The 14,886-nt window shown below is 41.6% G+C and overlaps 1 protein-coding gene across 1 annotated transcript in view; it reads left to right on the top strand.

Moving 5' to 3' along the window:
• The window catches only part of UNC80 (unc-80 homolog, NALCN activator), a 230,274-nt gene that overhangs the window by 30,906 nt on the left and 184,482 nt on the right, over window positions 1-14,886 (top strand). The window contains exons 8-12 of the mRNA XM_019523430.1: window positions 1,386-1,647; window positions 5,352-5,486; window positions 6,375-6,597; window positions 9,256-9,396; window positions 14,542-14,810. Of these exons, the coding sequence (XP_019378975.1) occupies window positions 1,386-1,647; window positions 5,352-5,486; window positions 6,375-6,597; window positions 9,256-9,396; window positions 14,542-14,810 (1,030 nt within the window). The remainder of the gene's footprint in view (window positions 1-1,385; window positions 1,648-5,351; window positions 5,487-6,374; window positions 6,598-9,255; window positions 9,397-14,541; window positions 14,811-14,886) is intronic.

Genomic DNA, 14,886 nt, shown 5'->3' with positions numbered 1-14,886 from the left:
ATTTCAGGCTTATCCTGATGCTGGATAATTATCTGTTTCTTAAGTTCTTCATTTCAGCTGATCCTCTGCAATATTAAAATCCATTCTTATCCTGAGTCTCTGGTTCTGCTGTAGAAATAGTCATAGCAATCCAGGCCAGTACTTCACAAAGAGAACACCCCCATCCTTTGGGCTTGACTGGGACTTGGAGTGCATTCCCCGCTTATTCCTTCCCTTGAGTAGGGAGGCAGGGAGAGGTATAGCATGGAGTGGAGACTGGCCTCTAGCCCTTGCCAGTCTGTGCAGCTGAGCTAGCATTGAGAGTCTAGCTGGACAGGTTTTATTGCTTTCCTTGGGATGCTTCTGGTCTGTCTGAGCTGTGTACCAATCTTTTGTATAGGTTCTGTCCTATGCATACAGTTTTGGATTTTCTGCTAAAAACTTTACTGTCAGGTTGGTGGGAAAGGGTTGATAGTGTTTTTAATTTAACAACTGGTTACTTTCTGTTTATTTTTTAAATGTTTTTAAGTCACCAAAAAGTAGCATCACATGTTATCCTTACTGCTATTTTCCTAGTTCATTAAAATATATGAATTTTTAGACTGAATGTAGTAACACAAGCTGACATACAGGGTTCAATCTTCAAAAACAAAGTTTTTTTAAAATAGACCTAAGGGAGTTGTGTAAGGTCCATTTACAGATGCTGGCAGCAAACCAAGCAGTTTTTCAAGTTTTAAATTAACACATTCGTCTAGGATACATCCTTCCTAGCCACCCTGTCTACAAGTGCACAGCTTTGACAGAATTGAGACAAACAGTATTTACTGCAAACCTTTCACTCAGCTACTCACCTAGATGCCTAAAATCTCCATTTCAACTTGTTCAAATTGTTTTCCAGCAAAGCACCTAAACATGAACGTAATTTTAAACAATAGATTAGGTCCAAAGTAGTTGGCAGAATTATTCATAGTTCCAGGCTCAAATATTGCTTCCAGCCCAAGCAGGAGAAGCTGCAGAAACAGCACCAGAGTTGCTTCTCTACAGATGCCTGGAAAGCAAGAGTGCCTTAAGATACTCTCTTTGACCTGTCAGTTGCTAGTAAAGCACATTGGTCTTGGGGGCAGCATGAATACTTCTGTATTTGCCTCTCTCTAAAACAACCTTTTAGTGACCAGTGCAGGCATCATTAGCCTAGGTTTCTAGGTGACTGCCCTGTTTGCCAAAGTGGGGCATAGCATAACAAGTTTCCCTCTGTTTTAAAGAACCCTTTAGAAGAGATGGAAATAAAAGTTCTAGCCTTTTTTCTAAAACAGACCAGTGTATATTTAGAGAGCAGTTGGGTATCTAGACAGAGCACAGGCCTTGGGCAGGGTATTTTCTAAGACTGCTTTTATTTTTCATAACAGGATTTCTGTGGTGATCCCGCCATGCCAAAAGTCCCGCTATGCCACTTATTTTGATGTGGCTGTGCTCCGCTGTTTGCTGCAGCCTCATTGGTCAGAGGAGGGTACACAGTGGTCTCTCATGTACTATCTGCAAAGACTGAGGCATATGCTACAGGAAAAGCCAGAGAAACCACCTGAGCCAGAGATCACTCCCTTGCCAAGACCCCGCAGCAGTTCAATGGTGGCTGCTGCACCCTCTCTGGTAAATACGCATAAAACTCAGGTAAGCAACTGCTACATAAAAATAACCTTGGTACTTCTGTAAAATATTAGCTGAATTATTAGTAATGTCTCTTTAGTATTAGCTATAATTACAGTGTCTGTGATCAGATCCCGTGGAGTGTGGACAGTGCCCTTACGCAGTTGTCAGAAGTAGTCTTAATGCCTTTGTACTGGAATTCAATGTGCAGGTCTGATTTAACTCTATGCTATAAAACCATGCCAATTGAAACTAAAGGAATGTGATGATCAAAGTCTCTGTATGACATTCTGTTTGGAGAAAGAAACAAGATACAAGGCCCCCTTCTTTGAAATGCTGCAACAGACTTAAAGCACTGTGGAGTTGAAGGAAAGCAAAGTAAAGACTCTCTAGATTGTTACATGCCTCAGTCCTCTTCTTCCTTTCATTGTTCATTTTGCTCTACAAAAGTCAGGGCTGATTTCCCTGCTGCAGTAAAGGCCTGTTCTGAGTAGCTGGAGTCAAGTCTTAAATAAATAAATAAATAAAAAGGATTTCAAAGAGAAAGATCTCCATTTAATTTCCTTAGTCATTTTTGCTATGTTTATGATGTGGTCTCTCTATCCTGTAGACTGGAGTAGAAAATAAATTCTACAGCTTCATTCCATATTGCAGAATTGTCTCTGCTGTAGAACTCTATAGCAAATTTCAAAAAGACATCCTTTTCTACTAACTGTGTTGCCAACTCTGGTAATTTTTACCAGATGTCTCATGTTACTTGCTGTTTTTTTCACCTGCAAAGGATCTCTTCATGCTGTTCATGTTCACAAACCTGCTTGTAAAATACGTTTGGTAATTTACAGGTAAATGTAACTGCTTTTAAAATCCTGTGCTTTGGGCATTTGCTTTAGTCATTGTTGCAAGAACTCCTTGTCAATCTCATCCATTTTGTATTCTCTGTGGATTCCAGTCCATTTTAAACTTCTATGACTCCAGACAAAACGGTATTGCAGACAGCTGGAGTTTCAGCTTTGTTTCATGTATTTGTCAGGGACCACACCCTGTCTGGGACTCTCTACAGCGCACAGAGACCTCTAGTCCCTGAATCATGCACTGCAAGTAAACATTACAGTAGAGCATGAGCAACAGAGGCAGATAGGATATGCTGAAGGTTTTCAGCCAGAGAAATGGAAGGAGTCACACTTTTCTTTATTTTTCTGCCTGCTTGGTCTTTCTTTTTCTCGAACTAAGGATTTGCAAACTGAGAAATCAGTGTTTTGTTATGGAGCCATGATACGAGCCCGAAAAAGCAAGGTAGTGGCATAGTCATCATGCTCTCTTGATTGACTTAATTCCAATGATAACTTTTGCAATGGAAAATAAAACGCAGTAAGTATTAGGACTCAGCGCTCAAAATGAACAGATTTGAACAAGCGGCCCCAAACTTGTTCTGAGTTCATGGCTCCCTTTATTTGGGGCTTTATGCAGCAAAATAGGTGGCAGAAACAGCACCAGAGTTGATGATATACTTTATCTCTGCTCTTCAATTGTTTTTGTCTTTGTCATCTGATATTAGACACTGCAGAAGAAATGACTTCTAAGAAATCAACTCAGGGCAGGCAAAGAGATTTAATAAAGAACTTCAAAGTATATAGGAAGAATGTGGGTTTACCACATAATTTCTTCCATCTCTTTAAACCTTAGCACATTTGTCACACTGACTGCTTATATGTGATATCAAATTTAAAATATAATTTTACAGCAAATTATTTCTGATCAAATGAGTATACAGTTGCATACAAACACTTCTAGTTCACTGTCTAGTGAACTGAAATATATATTAGAAAATATCTCATTCAGCAGGAAATTGAAAATGTATCATGATCCCTGTTGCATAACAGAAGAGCTACTAAATGGAATACGAGTCAAATTAATACCTTCTTCATGACTCTAGTTGGTGACTCTCATTGAAACTTGTTTCAATACCAACAAAGCAATATAAAAGAAAAACCTGCATTGCACCTGTATGCAGTAAATCCAGCATAGGGGACAGAACCAAGACACAAAATCTCTGCGGCCTTGCAGTAACACTGCAGAGATAAAGAATGAAAGCTTAAATTAAACATAAGACTAGTATGGCTGTAATGACTGGATGCCATGCTAATTTAAACTGGATAACAGTTGGAAGGTCACAAAAATATTAATGGGCTGGTAGTTATAGCCATGCAGGAGGACAGCAAAAAAGATCTATAGTACAATCCTCTGTACTAATTTGATTTTTCTTATTAGGCAAATCCTCCTCAGGGCAGACGCTCTGTCTTATGTGCTGTGTAGCAGCCAGCTAGCATGGTTGGACCCAAATCCTGTTGTGTGCTTTTGGCTAACTCAGCACAAGTAGTAGTACAGAGATTTAGTTATTGATGCGCAATAACAATCCTGACTTAATTTTCTAGGCCTTTTAGAGATGTTATGTTTTTCTAGGTTTAATCCAGACTACAGCCATCATAATATACATGTGAACATTTGTAGTCCTTATTAAAATTGGCTCTAGAGTGAATTAGGTAATTCTCATTGAATGAGGATTAAAGTTAATGCAGACGAGGGCAGTCCAAACTAGGCACTTTAAACTGTATTAATTAACCTGTATATCTCACAGGTATCTAGGGCTTACTCTTGCTCATGCCCACCACCAGGTGTAGCAAGTGAGCACAGGTTTGTGGCTCTGACTGTGAATGGTGAGCAGTGTCTAGTGCCCCCTGCCACCTCTATTGCACAAGTGCAGAAATGTACAAAAACCTCCTTGATGGTCAGTGATGAACTATTAACTCTTAATTCAAATTGAAATTCAAATTGAGATTTGATTCAAACTGTGTGATGTGAATTGGTTCACAGAATTTAGAAAACAGTGAATGTGCCTACAAAAGGCACTAGTGTCTACCAGCTAAAAGGACCCAAAGCATTTCATAAACCAAGAGCTTATCACTTGAAGTGGCAGCCAGAGATATTACTGAGAGTAGAGGGAACTCAGGACCAGGATTATGCCCTATTTATCGCATTTTTCGGGGTGGTGTCACACGTTCAATAGCTTGGTCTTGCCAGAAACTTAACTGTCTGCATACGTCAGCTAATTTGATTATTTCTGTTGACTTCAACTGGAGCAGTTGAATTTTTTATTCTGCAGCAGGATAGTACTTTTATTTACAAATACAATCCTGCTGTAAAGTAAATTAGTTTACTCCAGCCTAATAGAGGCACACATGTAGATATGCAATGTTTACTCCAGAGCTAATTAGTCTACTGCACAGTAAAGGTCTTGTGTAGATGCGCCCAGTATGTACTTGACTCTTAAATAAAACTCTTTTCAAAGGAAGGTAATAATAACTATCCACAACTAATATATACTGGTAAAACTGAGACTCTGAGAGGTGAACTGACCTGCTCAAGGTTAGAAAATGTATTAGTAGCAGAGGAGGGAACAGACATCAAATTTCCTGACTTCTGCCTACTGCCCTATCTATTGGACCATCATTCATAATTGATGCCTTTTCTGGTGGTATAATGATCAAATATTTCACCACAGCCAAAATAACAGAAGTTTTGAAATCTCGTTTATCTTCATATGGGAATATTTTTTGATGAAATTATGGTCTTTCTTTGTAGCTGTCTCCTAGCATAGGTGATCTGTGGATATAGGATATCTTATCAGCTATTTCTTCTTTTGTTGTACTGTTTTCTTGTGGTGGCTGAAGGATCTCACAATGAAATGCAATGAAGAAGAAAAATCACTCAGCACTGAGGCCTTTTCCAAGGTGTCACTGACCAACCTACGCAGGCCTGCAGTTCCAGATCTCTCCACAGACCTGGGAATGAACATCTTTAAGAAGGTGATAAGAATTATAACTAACGACATTACAGTATCATCATCTATAATACTTAAAGGCCTGTACTGACTCTGTGGTTAGGTTGAATGTGGGATTTGAATTTGCTTTCTTCTGAAGGAAACGTCTATCTGGGCATGAATGTATTCATATTTTCTATATGGTCCCAGACTGAAACCTTTACTCAGATAAAAATGCTACTGAAATCAATCAATTTGTTTTTGTTTTTTCCACAGGGGAGTTAATTTTGTGACCAGATCCTCAAAATAATATTAATCAGAGTAGCACTCTCAATTTCAATTAATTTAAGCTGATTTTTACCCCACCAAAGTATCTGTGTCTTTGTTTAAAGCACTCCACTATTGAGGTCCTTAGTACAGTTTTGAAGAGTGTACAAATTAAAATCCCATCTTGTGATGAAACAAAAAGCACTAAATCAAAAAAGATTGTTTGATTCCCTGCATAATAACACAGGAAAAGATGTGGGGAAAGACAGAAGACACCGATGCAGGTTCAAGAGCAATCAGAATAATAATAGTGACAAATGTAATAATAAAATGTTTAAAATAAAAAAGTCTGAGGTTGTTTATAGGAAGGTGTAGATATGAATGGAGATGTACATTAGGGCAATAAATCCCTACCCTAGTAGTCACCATAGTAAAGATCTGGCTGTCAGCTCAACATGAGGTACTCTGGATCTTTAACATATAGTTTGTGTCAGAGTACCAATACCCATCAGGGCTATGACCAGGCTATGTTACAGAGTTTGAGTGGGGAGTCTGAGGTGGGTCCTAAAGGCTTTTCCTGCATCTGTTTCTGTCCTTTCTCTGTAACTAGTCAGATTCTCTTCAGCTTCTGGCTGACTCTAACCTACTCCACCTCTTTCTTCTGCAGTTCAAGAGCCGCAAAGAAGATAGGGAGCGCGAGCGCAAGGGATCAATTCCTTACCACCACACAGGGAAAAAACGTCAGCGAAGAATGGGTGTGCCCTTTCTCCTTCATGAGGACCATCTGGACGTGTCGCCCACTCGCAGCACATTTTCCTTCGGCAGCTTCTCCGGGATTGGGGAGGATCGGCGTGGCATTGAGAGGGGAGGATGGCAGACCACCATATTAGGTGACACTCTCAGCCCCAACTTTGATGAGTTATTCTCCTCCAGAATGTTCAAATGATGGCAGAGACTTATTATTCCTCCACTTCTCAGGTGTTCAGACTGTCCACTTATGCCCTTTGCCCTCACCTGCAGGATTGCATACCTATTACAGAAGTGACATAGTTATGCTGACTGCTGACCTCATATACTATGTTTAGGTCAGTTTGTTTGTGACAAGTATATGTAACAGGGACCAAAAATATCCCAAGAGAGTCCAACCCTTTCTTACCTGTGGCTGCGGTGGAAGTCTTGCCAGAAAAAGAGTGGTATGCAAACTGAGAAAGGTGTTACAGCATCTCTCTGATCTTGCCCCACTGGATACTTATCAGATACTGTGTTTAGGTCCAAACAGTGAATCTGGCAAGCTTCTAAACCCATTGAATGTGGGCAGCATCCAGGCCCAGTTGCTTGCCTCCTGCAGTGCAGTTTGATGCTCTTTCTTGGACGTGGCACCCAGTGGTCAGCTTCTCAGTTCTCCCTGGTTACTTTGAGCTCCACACATGAGTACTCCAGTTTACAGTTGAACCCTTTAGGCATATGTGACAAGGAGCTCAGAAGTTTTGCAAAATAACGTCTTCAGTGTCCATATTTATTTGTAGGCAAAAACAGAGACTTGCAGACTCATGAAAAAAATGACTAAACCTCCATTCAGAATTCCTTCCTCCAATGTTTTCACCACTCCAAGAGCCATTTGGGGTTTGCTCAATCTTTTCAGGGCCCTACATCCTCTTGTCTGACTTCTTAAATATCAGTTTGTCTCTTTCTGATCCTGAAAATAACTCTACTTAGTTTGTTCAAGTCCAATAGTCCCCAGGTTCACCCTAGCTCAGAAAGAGCACTCCTTTTTTAACAGCAGTTTCTAATATCTTCTTATGTCTCTTCAAACAACATGGGAAGAAACCTGCTTCCTTTATCTCGGTCAATCTCTTCAGTATATCTGTTGTTTTATCAAGGAAGAACCAGTCAACATTAATGGTTCTTTTGATGGCCCTGTAGCAGCTTTGTGAGCCATTAATATTGGGTGGCCAGGTCTGGGGCCACTTGAGGAATTGAGGTACCAAGCAGGTTCAAGAGAAATGAGCAGAATCTAGGGAGAAGCCAGGAGATGAGTCTGAGAGCAAGGTCTAGGAACAAGCTGAATCAGGAAATCAGGAGATAAGGTAGAGAGTGGAGTCAGAGAGCAAGCCAGGTCAAGAAGCTGGGAGATCAAACAGAGAGTGGAGTCAGAGCACAAGTTGGAGGAAACAGCAAACTGGTCTGTGATCAGGTTGAACCCTGTTATAAGGACCGTTTCCTGTTTCTGCTCAGGAGCTTTTATGGGGGAAGGTGAGTCAGCTGACCCTGACTGCCCACTCTGGTGACTGGAAGTGGGCAGAGGGCTAGCCCCTGGTGGAGGCTTCAGGCCAGCATTGCTCAGTCTGGGTGGTCAACTGTGGGGTGGCTGGCCACAATGAGTGGCTGTGCTGCCAGGCTGAGATCACAGACTGACAATGAGTGACCTATAGCTGTAGGAGTTGTCACTTTTCTGCTTTCCCTTGTTTCCTAAGCATGAATTCAGTAGCCTTCCATAGCTGCATATAACCAAAGTCTGCAATGTGCTTGCTTGACGTAAGTGGTTGTACCTATTTTTTTGGTTCGTAGGGACTGGAGGGCACAATGATGGGCTGAGATCAAATAGGGAATGAAAACACAGCTGATTGTTAGATAGCATTTTTTGAACAAGCAGCGTAAAGGAGCTCATTGATTTTTTTTTAAGTGTCAACAAAGGGGACAGTAGAGTTCTGGCTACATACCAGAGCAGCCAGTTGTAGCAGTTTGTATGTGCTGGGGGAGTGGAGAGGAAGAGCATGAGGAATAATGCAATGTAGGATGTGTGGAGGATTCACCAGACCTGTGTCACAGAAAACTTGGTATCCACACATAACACTGAACCAGTCCAAAATAGCACTTGATTATCTAGGTACACTTTTGAACTAGGTCTGGTTCTAGGTGGATTTTAACCAGTTTAACAGGACTGTATGTCGGCCCACTTAAGGTTTAAACTGCATGTAAGCTGTTCTAAATATGTGTATGCATGACAAGAGAGTATACAATATGTGACACGATCCATGGCAGCAGACATAATAAACATTGTGGGTTAGAGTTGTCCACAGAGTTAATAAAAAACAATCAGAATTCATAAGTTTGTAGGAAGGCAGACTTCCCAGTCTATCATGTAAGTATTTCACAGTTTGGTTGTTCTGCTTCAATTTTTTTTCTGATGGTCTTAGATTCGTGCTTCTTTCAACAAACCCCATCCTCCTACTTCAGTTTCCATTGCAGAGACTCCTAGAGCAATCCTTACACTTGGAAACTGAGGAGCAGCTCCTATTCTGTGTTCTAGGTGTGTACATGTGAGCCCATTCCATCCTACTTAAACATCTACCAGACTGTTGTCACATTTACTTTTGTAACATATTGTCATCCTTGCCTTAAAATTGTCACAAATAGCAAGTAGAAGAAGACATATTCATCTTTGTGCTTTGTGGTTTTTCAGGGACTTGAGCAGGGTTGACTAGTTAGATGCTGAATATGTGGAAAAGAATCTGGCCTTGAATGTCTATTTCTTATGCTGTCTATAGGAAAGTTTACCAGACGGGGAAGCTCTGACACGCCTACGGAGATGGAGAGCCTGAGTGCTAGGCATTCACACTCTCATCATACTCTCGTCACTGATTTGCCTGACCACTCAAACAGCCATGGAGAGAATACAGTCAAAGAAGGTAAATTAAGTACAACTAGAGCAAATGTCTCATTGAGGTATTAGCTGCAAGGGGCTGAGATGATGTTGGCATTCTCATTTAATGAATATTAGGTTAATCTCACTTTAGAATTTCTGTTCTTCTATATATCTAATTATTTATTTACTTGGGATAATCATAAATGTCTTTTAGACTTATCTAGTAGTTTCACTGAAGAATGTTCAGCCACCTCTGGGATGGCAAACAACACCTTTTTAACAGTGCACAACATCATGGCACAAAAATATGGGGTTAGAAATCAGCAGTAATGGGTTTTGTTATTATTATTATTATTATTATGCATTTTCAGTATTTGCTTTTCTTAAACTTCCAACTGCTGGAATTAGGAGACTTTGTGAAAATCTCAGTTTGCACCTAATATAAATAAATTTCCTTAACCCTGAGATGGTTATGGAGAAAAGCTTTAAACCTTGTAACAATGTAAACCCTAAAGACTCAAAAATCAAAAGGCAAACAACAAGAGCTCCAAGACTAGAAGAAAGGAAAGGCTCCATGTTTTTTTGGAACTTGACTTAACATTTTGAATACTTTGACTTGCCAATTATGGAAGTTAATCAAATTGCAGTATCCTGCCAAACTACAAAGGCAACGAAGATGGGCAGATTATAATCGCTCTTATCAGCATATGGCCAGACCATCAGCACTATGCTCCTGCTGTTTCAGTAAGGGAAGTGACTACCAACAGGACAAAAGCATTGTCACTTTTTTCTAAGTGTGCAATTTTAAAAGCCCTACAAGACAGCTCAGCCTTGTAAGGAAGGTGCTGTTAATAAAGAGCTATTCTACTGCCTTGATGGCAAAATCAAGCATGGGGAACTGCTGCTTTCCTTTTAACCAGATGCAGAAAAGATTTAAAACTCCCATTTATCTATCTGCAGTACAGTATCTTCATTATTCCCAGTGCATGAACTATTCACAGGTTTTAATGAACATATCCCCACAGCACCTCTTTGTTGTAGGGAGATGATTATTATTCCCATATTACCAAGGGGAACTAAGATGCACAGAGGCTAAGAGCTTGATTTTTAAAAGCTTTAGGTACCTAATTACCTTTAAAATCTGACCCTAAGTGATTTGCCTAAGAGTCTTAAGGAAATTTGTGTCAGAGAAGGAAGGCAGACAAAAATCCCAAGCTAGGTCCCAAAATAGCTACTTTACATTCTTCCTGTGAAACCCTTTAACATTCAGAAGAGAAGGGGCTGTTTTTCTATACAAATGTTTAGGTTAGTGACCACTCTCAGTAATACTGGTGATGTATGGTTCACCTTAAGGTGAGAATGTATCACACTATCAAAGATCTGTGTTTTTTTATTAGCATGTGCTCAGCTAGCTGCTGTGTCTGTTAGGGGGACCAGCTGTCAGAGTTTTCAGAAAAGAGTAAAATAGTCTAGTCAAACAATTTCCAGATGTGGAATTCTAATGGCATCTTACACTGAAATTCTGATGGGAGAAAATAAAGGAGGATGCAGTGTTGGTGAAAATGTTCTCCAAAAGGTTGACCCATTTTTGACCTATTTCAGGATAAAAATAAGTTTTTAATTAATGGGAGGAAATAATGTGGCTTTCAGCAGCTGATCTGAGTTACAGGCCACACTGGACAATTTTGCCTCATAGAGAGCTCTGGCTACACAGCACTTCTTACCGCATAGATACCAGACCTCAGCTGCAACCAAGTGGTTTTGGGCATAACCACTAAGTACAAAGCCTGAGTAACAGAAAGCCATTCTGTTCCTAAAAAACCCCTACTGCATATCCTTGGCCTGATATAATATGTAACAGGGAGCCAAAGACCCCTGCTACTTAATGGGGAAAGGATTGCAGGCTAGCCCTTGCTGTATAGGCAGGCAGTTGAGCCAAAGCTAGCTGCATTGCAAAGAGCTGGATCAGGGGTGCAGATTTCAAGGCAGCTGAAAAATAAGGACTGCAAGCAGCAGAGTTAAGTTGTAGCAGGGAGGGGCGGGCTGTCTATTAAGCAAAAGGAAAACCCCTTGTGCTTTATTAGGGAGTCACTTGACCAAAAGGGGCAGGGCTCCAGAGCATATAAACCCAGTGCCTGGAGGAAGGCAGGTAGTCTGATACTGTGTGTTGTAGGGAGTAAAGTTCCTAGGAGAGAGGTGCCGCAGGAGATACCCTGACAGGCTCCCAAACCACTCTCAGATCTGGGGGGAGGGGCATGTCTGAATTGGATCCTGAGTTGGGAAACAGAGACAAGTGGAAGCTGAAGGGGGACCTAAAACCAGACCCCAAAAGCAGATACACGTGATCTCAGAAGGCTAGTGCCTGAGCCCAGAGGGATGACAGGGGCCACATAGTGATTGATGATAAGGATGGGATTGAGGTGCCAACCAGTGTGGGTGAGCCCAAGCTTACAAGTCTGCAGCTAGAGTAACCAGCAGGCCAAAGTGAAGACGACCAAAGCCTGTACAAACCAGTGTGAAGAAGTCTGGAGTGTCATCTGGAAGGCATGGGTATGGCTATAGGGGAACGCAGAGGCTACGAACATGGCCTATAAGGCCCCTGGTGCCCTATCGCCTTAATAGGGCCAGAAGGGCCACAACTGAGTGCCCAAGTGGCAAATCTGCAGTGGACTGGACCCACTCTGAGACCTTGGGGCAGCCTCCCAACGCTTTGAGCAATATCAAGGCAAAATAACCGGGAAGGCTACCCCAAGGGGCCAAAGCAAGGGCCACATGTCCACCAGGGGGTGTCACAGCCACCCCTAGGGCACAGGTCCTGTCACAAATACCTATCTTTTTTTCAGTGGCTTTGGCCATAGGAGTTGCATCTCTTTTTTCTGGATGGCACTGCAACAAACCAACCCCCATCTAATCTTACTGGAACACTGAACACATTGTTCAGCTGCTCCACTGTGGTCAGCTGAGATGTAGATGTGGAGCAAAGTGTCCTCTGCTTACTGAAGGCCCCATGTGTGCTCTAATCTTCCTGGTGGCTTCCTGTTCCACTGAACCAGAGCATACCTTTCAGGGCCCTCTACAAAAGCCATGGGGGGCATACACAACACTCAGTAGACTCCTGCTCTTTCTATTTTTAGTTCATTTGGTCCCCATCATTTCAAATAAAGGGCTGAAACTAAATCACATGACATTAATTTTAAGCTTGAGAGCTATGGTCCTTAACAAAGCAGCTGGGCACCTGGGACAACAGGATACATGGGGACAGCAGCAACTTCTGGGTGGTGTCATGGCGCCACTGCAATCATGCAGCTGCAGCAGCAGCTGATACTTCTATGCCCCCCACCCCCAGACTTGATGACCAGTCAGTCTATGCTAGTTACGCTATTGCTGTCTGTATTACAGCTGTGCAATCAGAGCTGACTCATGGAGACATAAGGAGCTTTCTGCTGGTATGTTGCTATACCAGCTTTTTGAACGACATAAACTAAGCTGATGAAAGCTGGATTCTATCAGCATAGTGTTTAGATCAGACTGAGCTGTCTGCTGTCCCCATCTGGGGGGGAAGAAGGCAGATTTTTTAAGGTGCACTGGTGTCTCCAGCCCTACAGCAAGGACATAGCTGCTGCTGCGCTGAGTGAGAAGATGCAGACATTGATCCAGTCCCCTTTGCTCCTGCAGCAGACAGAGAACATAGCTTCACCCCTTCTGCCTTCCATGTAGAGAATAGCAAAGTACTCCCATGCTTCCAGAATGCCAGTGGTCTGTGTCTGCCATTCCCAGCATATGGTTACATCTCTTCTCTATATTGTAGTTGCCTAAGTTGGAGCACTCCAGGCCTGATTTTATAGCACCTGTACAAATAATCCCATTGACCATTTTGAGGCCACAAGGACACAACCTATACTAAGTGACGCTGTGTTGTACAGCCATAATTCCCTCTCTGCTCTCTGTTCACTGCAGTTGGGAAATAATTTTCTGCTGACTTATGTCCACCCTTGCAGTGCCTCATCTCTGCTTGTTGGTACATTGGAAAGAAGAGACCATGCTTTGATTAGGCCCTACCCACGTGATCCAGGGGAGTAACAGGCACTTACATGTAAGGTATAAATGATGGATGTTTATATTCTCCCTTATCTCCACAGACCCACAAACCATTTAGCTCTTGGTCAGTAAGTCATATGGTAAGATAATACAAGTAAAGAAAGATACAGTACAGGATGTCATTTTATTTTCCCTAGGTTGGGAACTTTGTTCTGTATGTGTTTTTTAAAATCGTCACCTATACCTGAAGTAATACGTAATGGCCACATGTTCTGAAAAATATGGGCTTTTTTTAAATGCATCTTTAAAAAGAATTTTCCTCCATAATCTGGTCCTGAGAAGGTTCATGTGACTTCCAGGATGAAGAATGTTTTATTGATATGCCTGAAGACTGCTAGAGAAGAATAAAGTTCCAGATATTGATTTGTGCAAACTAAACTGCTCTGAAAAACAGAAAAGAGAAAGCTGGTTTATTTGAAATTAGAACTATATGTTCCTTTTTTGATGTCCCGAAAGCACTGGCTACCTATTTTAACACAAAATTAAAGATCAGCCTCTAGAACAGCAAATTAATAGGACCAAAATCCCTTAGGCCATGTGTACACAGTAAAATTACCAGGTAGTGGCACCTCCAGACATGTCATGCTGCTTGCCGCATGCTGCCTCTTACCCAGAAGTATTGTAGCGATGTCTGTGAGGTGTCATAAATGGGCTGTTTAGCTCTGCCACTGACAGTGGTGCTAACTAACTCACCTGGAATGCTATTCAGATACCCTGGTGGAGACATTGAGCCTGCAAAGTGGATCTACAGCACTTCTTTTTTTCACAGCCCCTGCTTTAGGGATATTTCAAAGAATTATGGGAAGTGTCTGAGGCAAACTGTTCTCCAGTTATTTTCTGTTGAGATAATGACACCTACGGGATTGTTTCAAGCTGCTGCAATTTTAATCTACAGTTCTAATTTTGTGCTGAGGACCAGAGATAGAACTTCAAAAAGAATGAAGCTGCCTTTGCCTCTCTTCATTTCAGTGCTGTACAGAATTCAGGAAAGAAAGACAGCCCTTGTAAAATGCCACAATAGCTACAGCCTTAATTTTATAATTGCATCATTAGAATCAAATTGCCAAGACACATATTTTTTTTCTTGCAGTACGCTCCCAAATCTCCACCATTACAGTGGCAACTTTCAACACCACATTAGCCTCATTCAATGTGGGCTATGCAGATTTCTTCAGTGAGCACATGCGAAAACTCTGCAATCAAGTACCTATTCCAGAGATGCCCCATGAACCACTGGCATGTGCCAACCTCCCACGGAGTTTGACTGACTCCTGCATCAATTATAGCTGCTTGGAGGACACAGATCACATCGATGGAACCAATAATTTTGTCCACAAGAATGGAATGCTGGATCTTTCGGTAAGTAAAAGAGTCATATATCTCTCTTCTATCAACATAGCTGTGCCACTGAGCTAACCTTAGAGATGAGGGGTAT

The sequence above is a fragment of the Gavialis gangeticus genome, unplaced genomic scaffold (assembly GCF_001723915.1).
Source record: "Gavialis gangeticus isolate Ggan-Ray unplaced genomic scaffold, GavGan_comp1, whole genome shotgun sequence".
Classification (NCBI taxonomy): domain Eukaryota; kingdom Metazoa; phylum Chordata; order Crocodylia; family Gavialidae; genus Gavialis; species Gavialis gangeticus.
The sequence above is the reverse complement of the archived record's forward strand: the minus strand, read 5'-3'. Positions and strand labels throughout refer to the sequence as shown.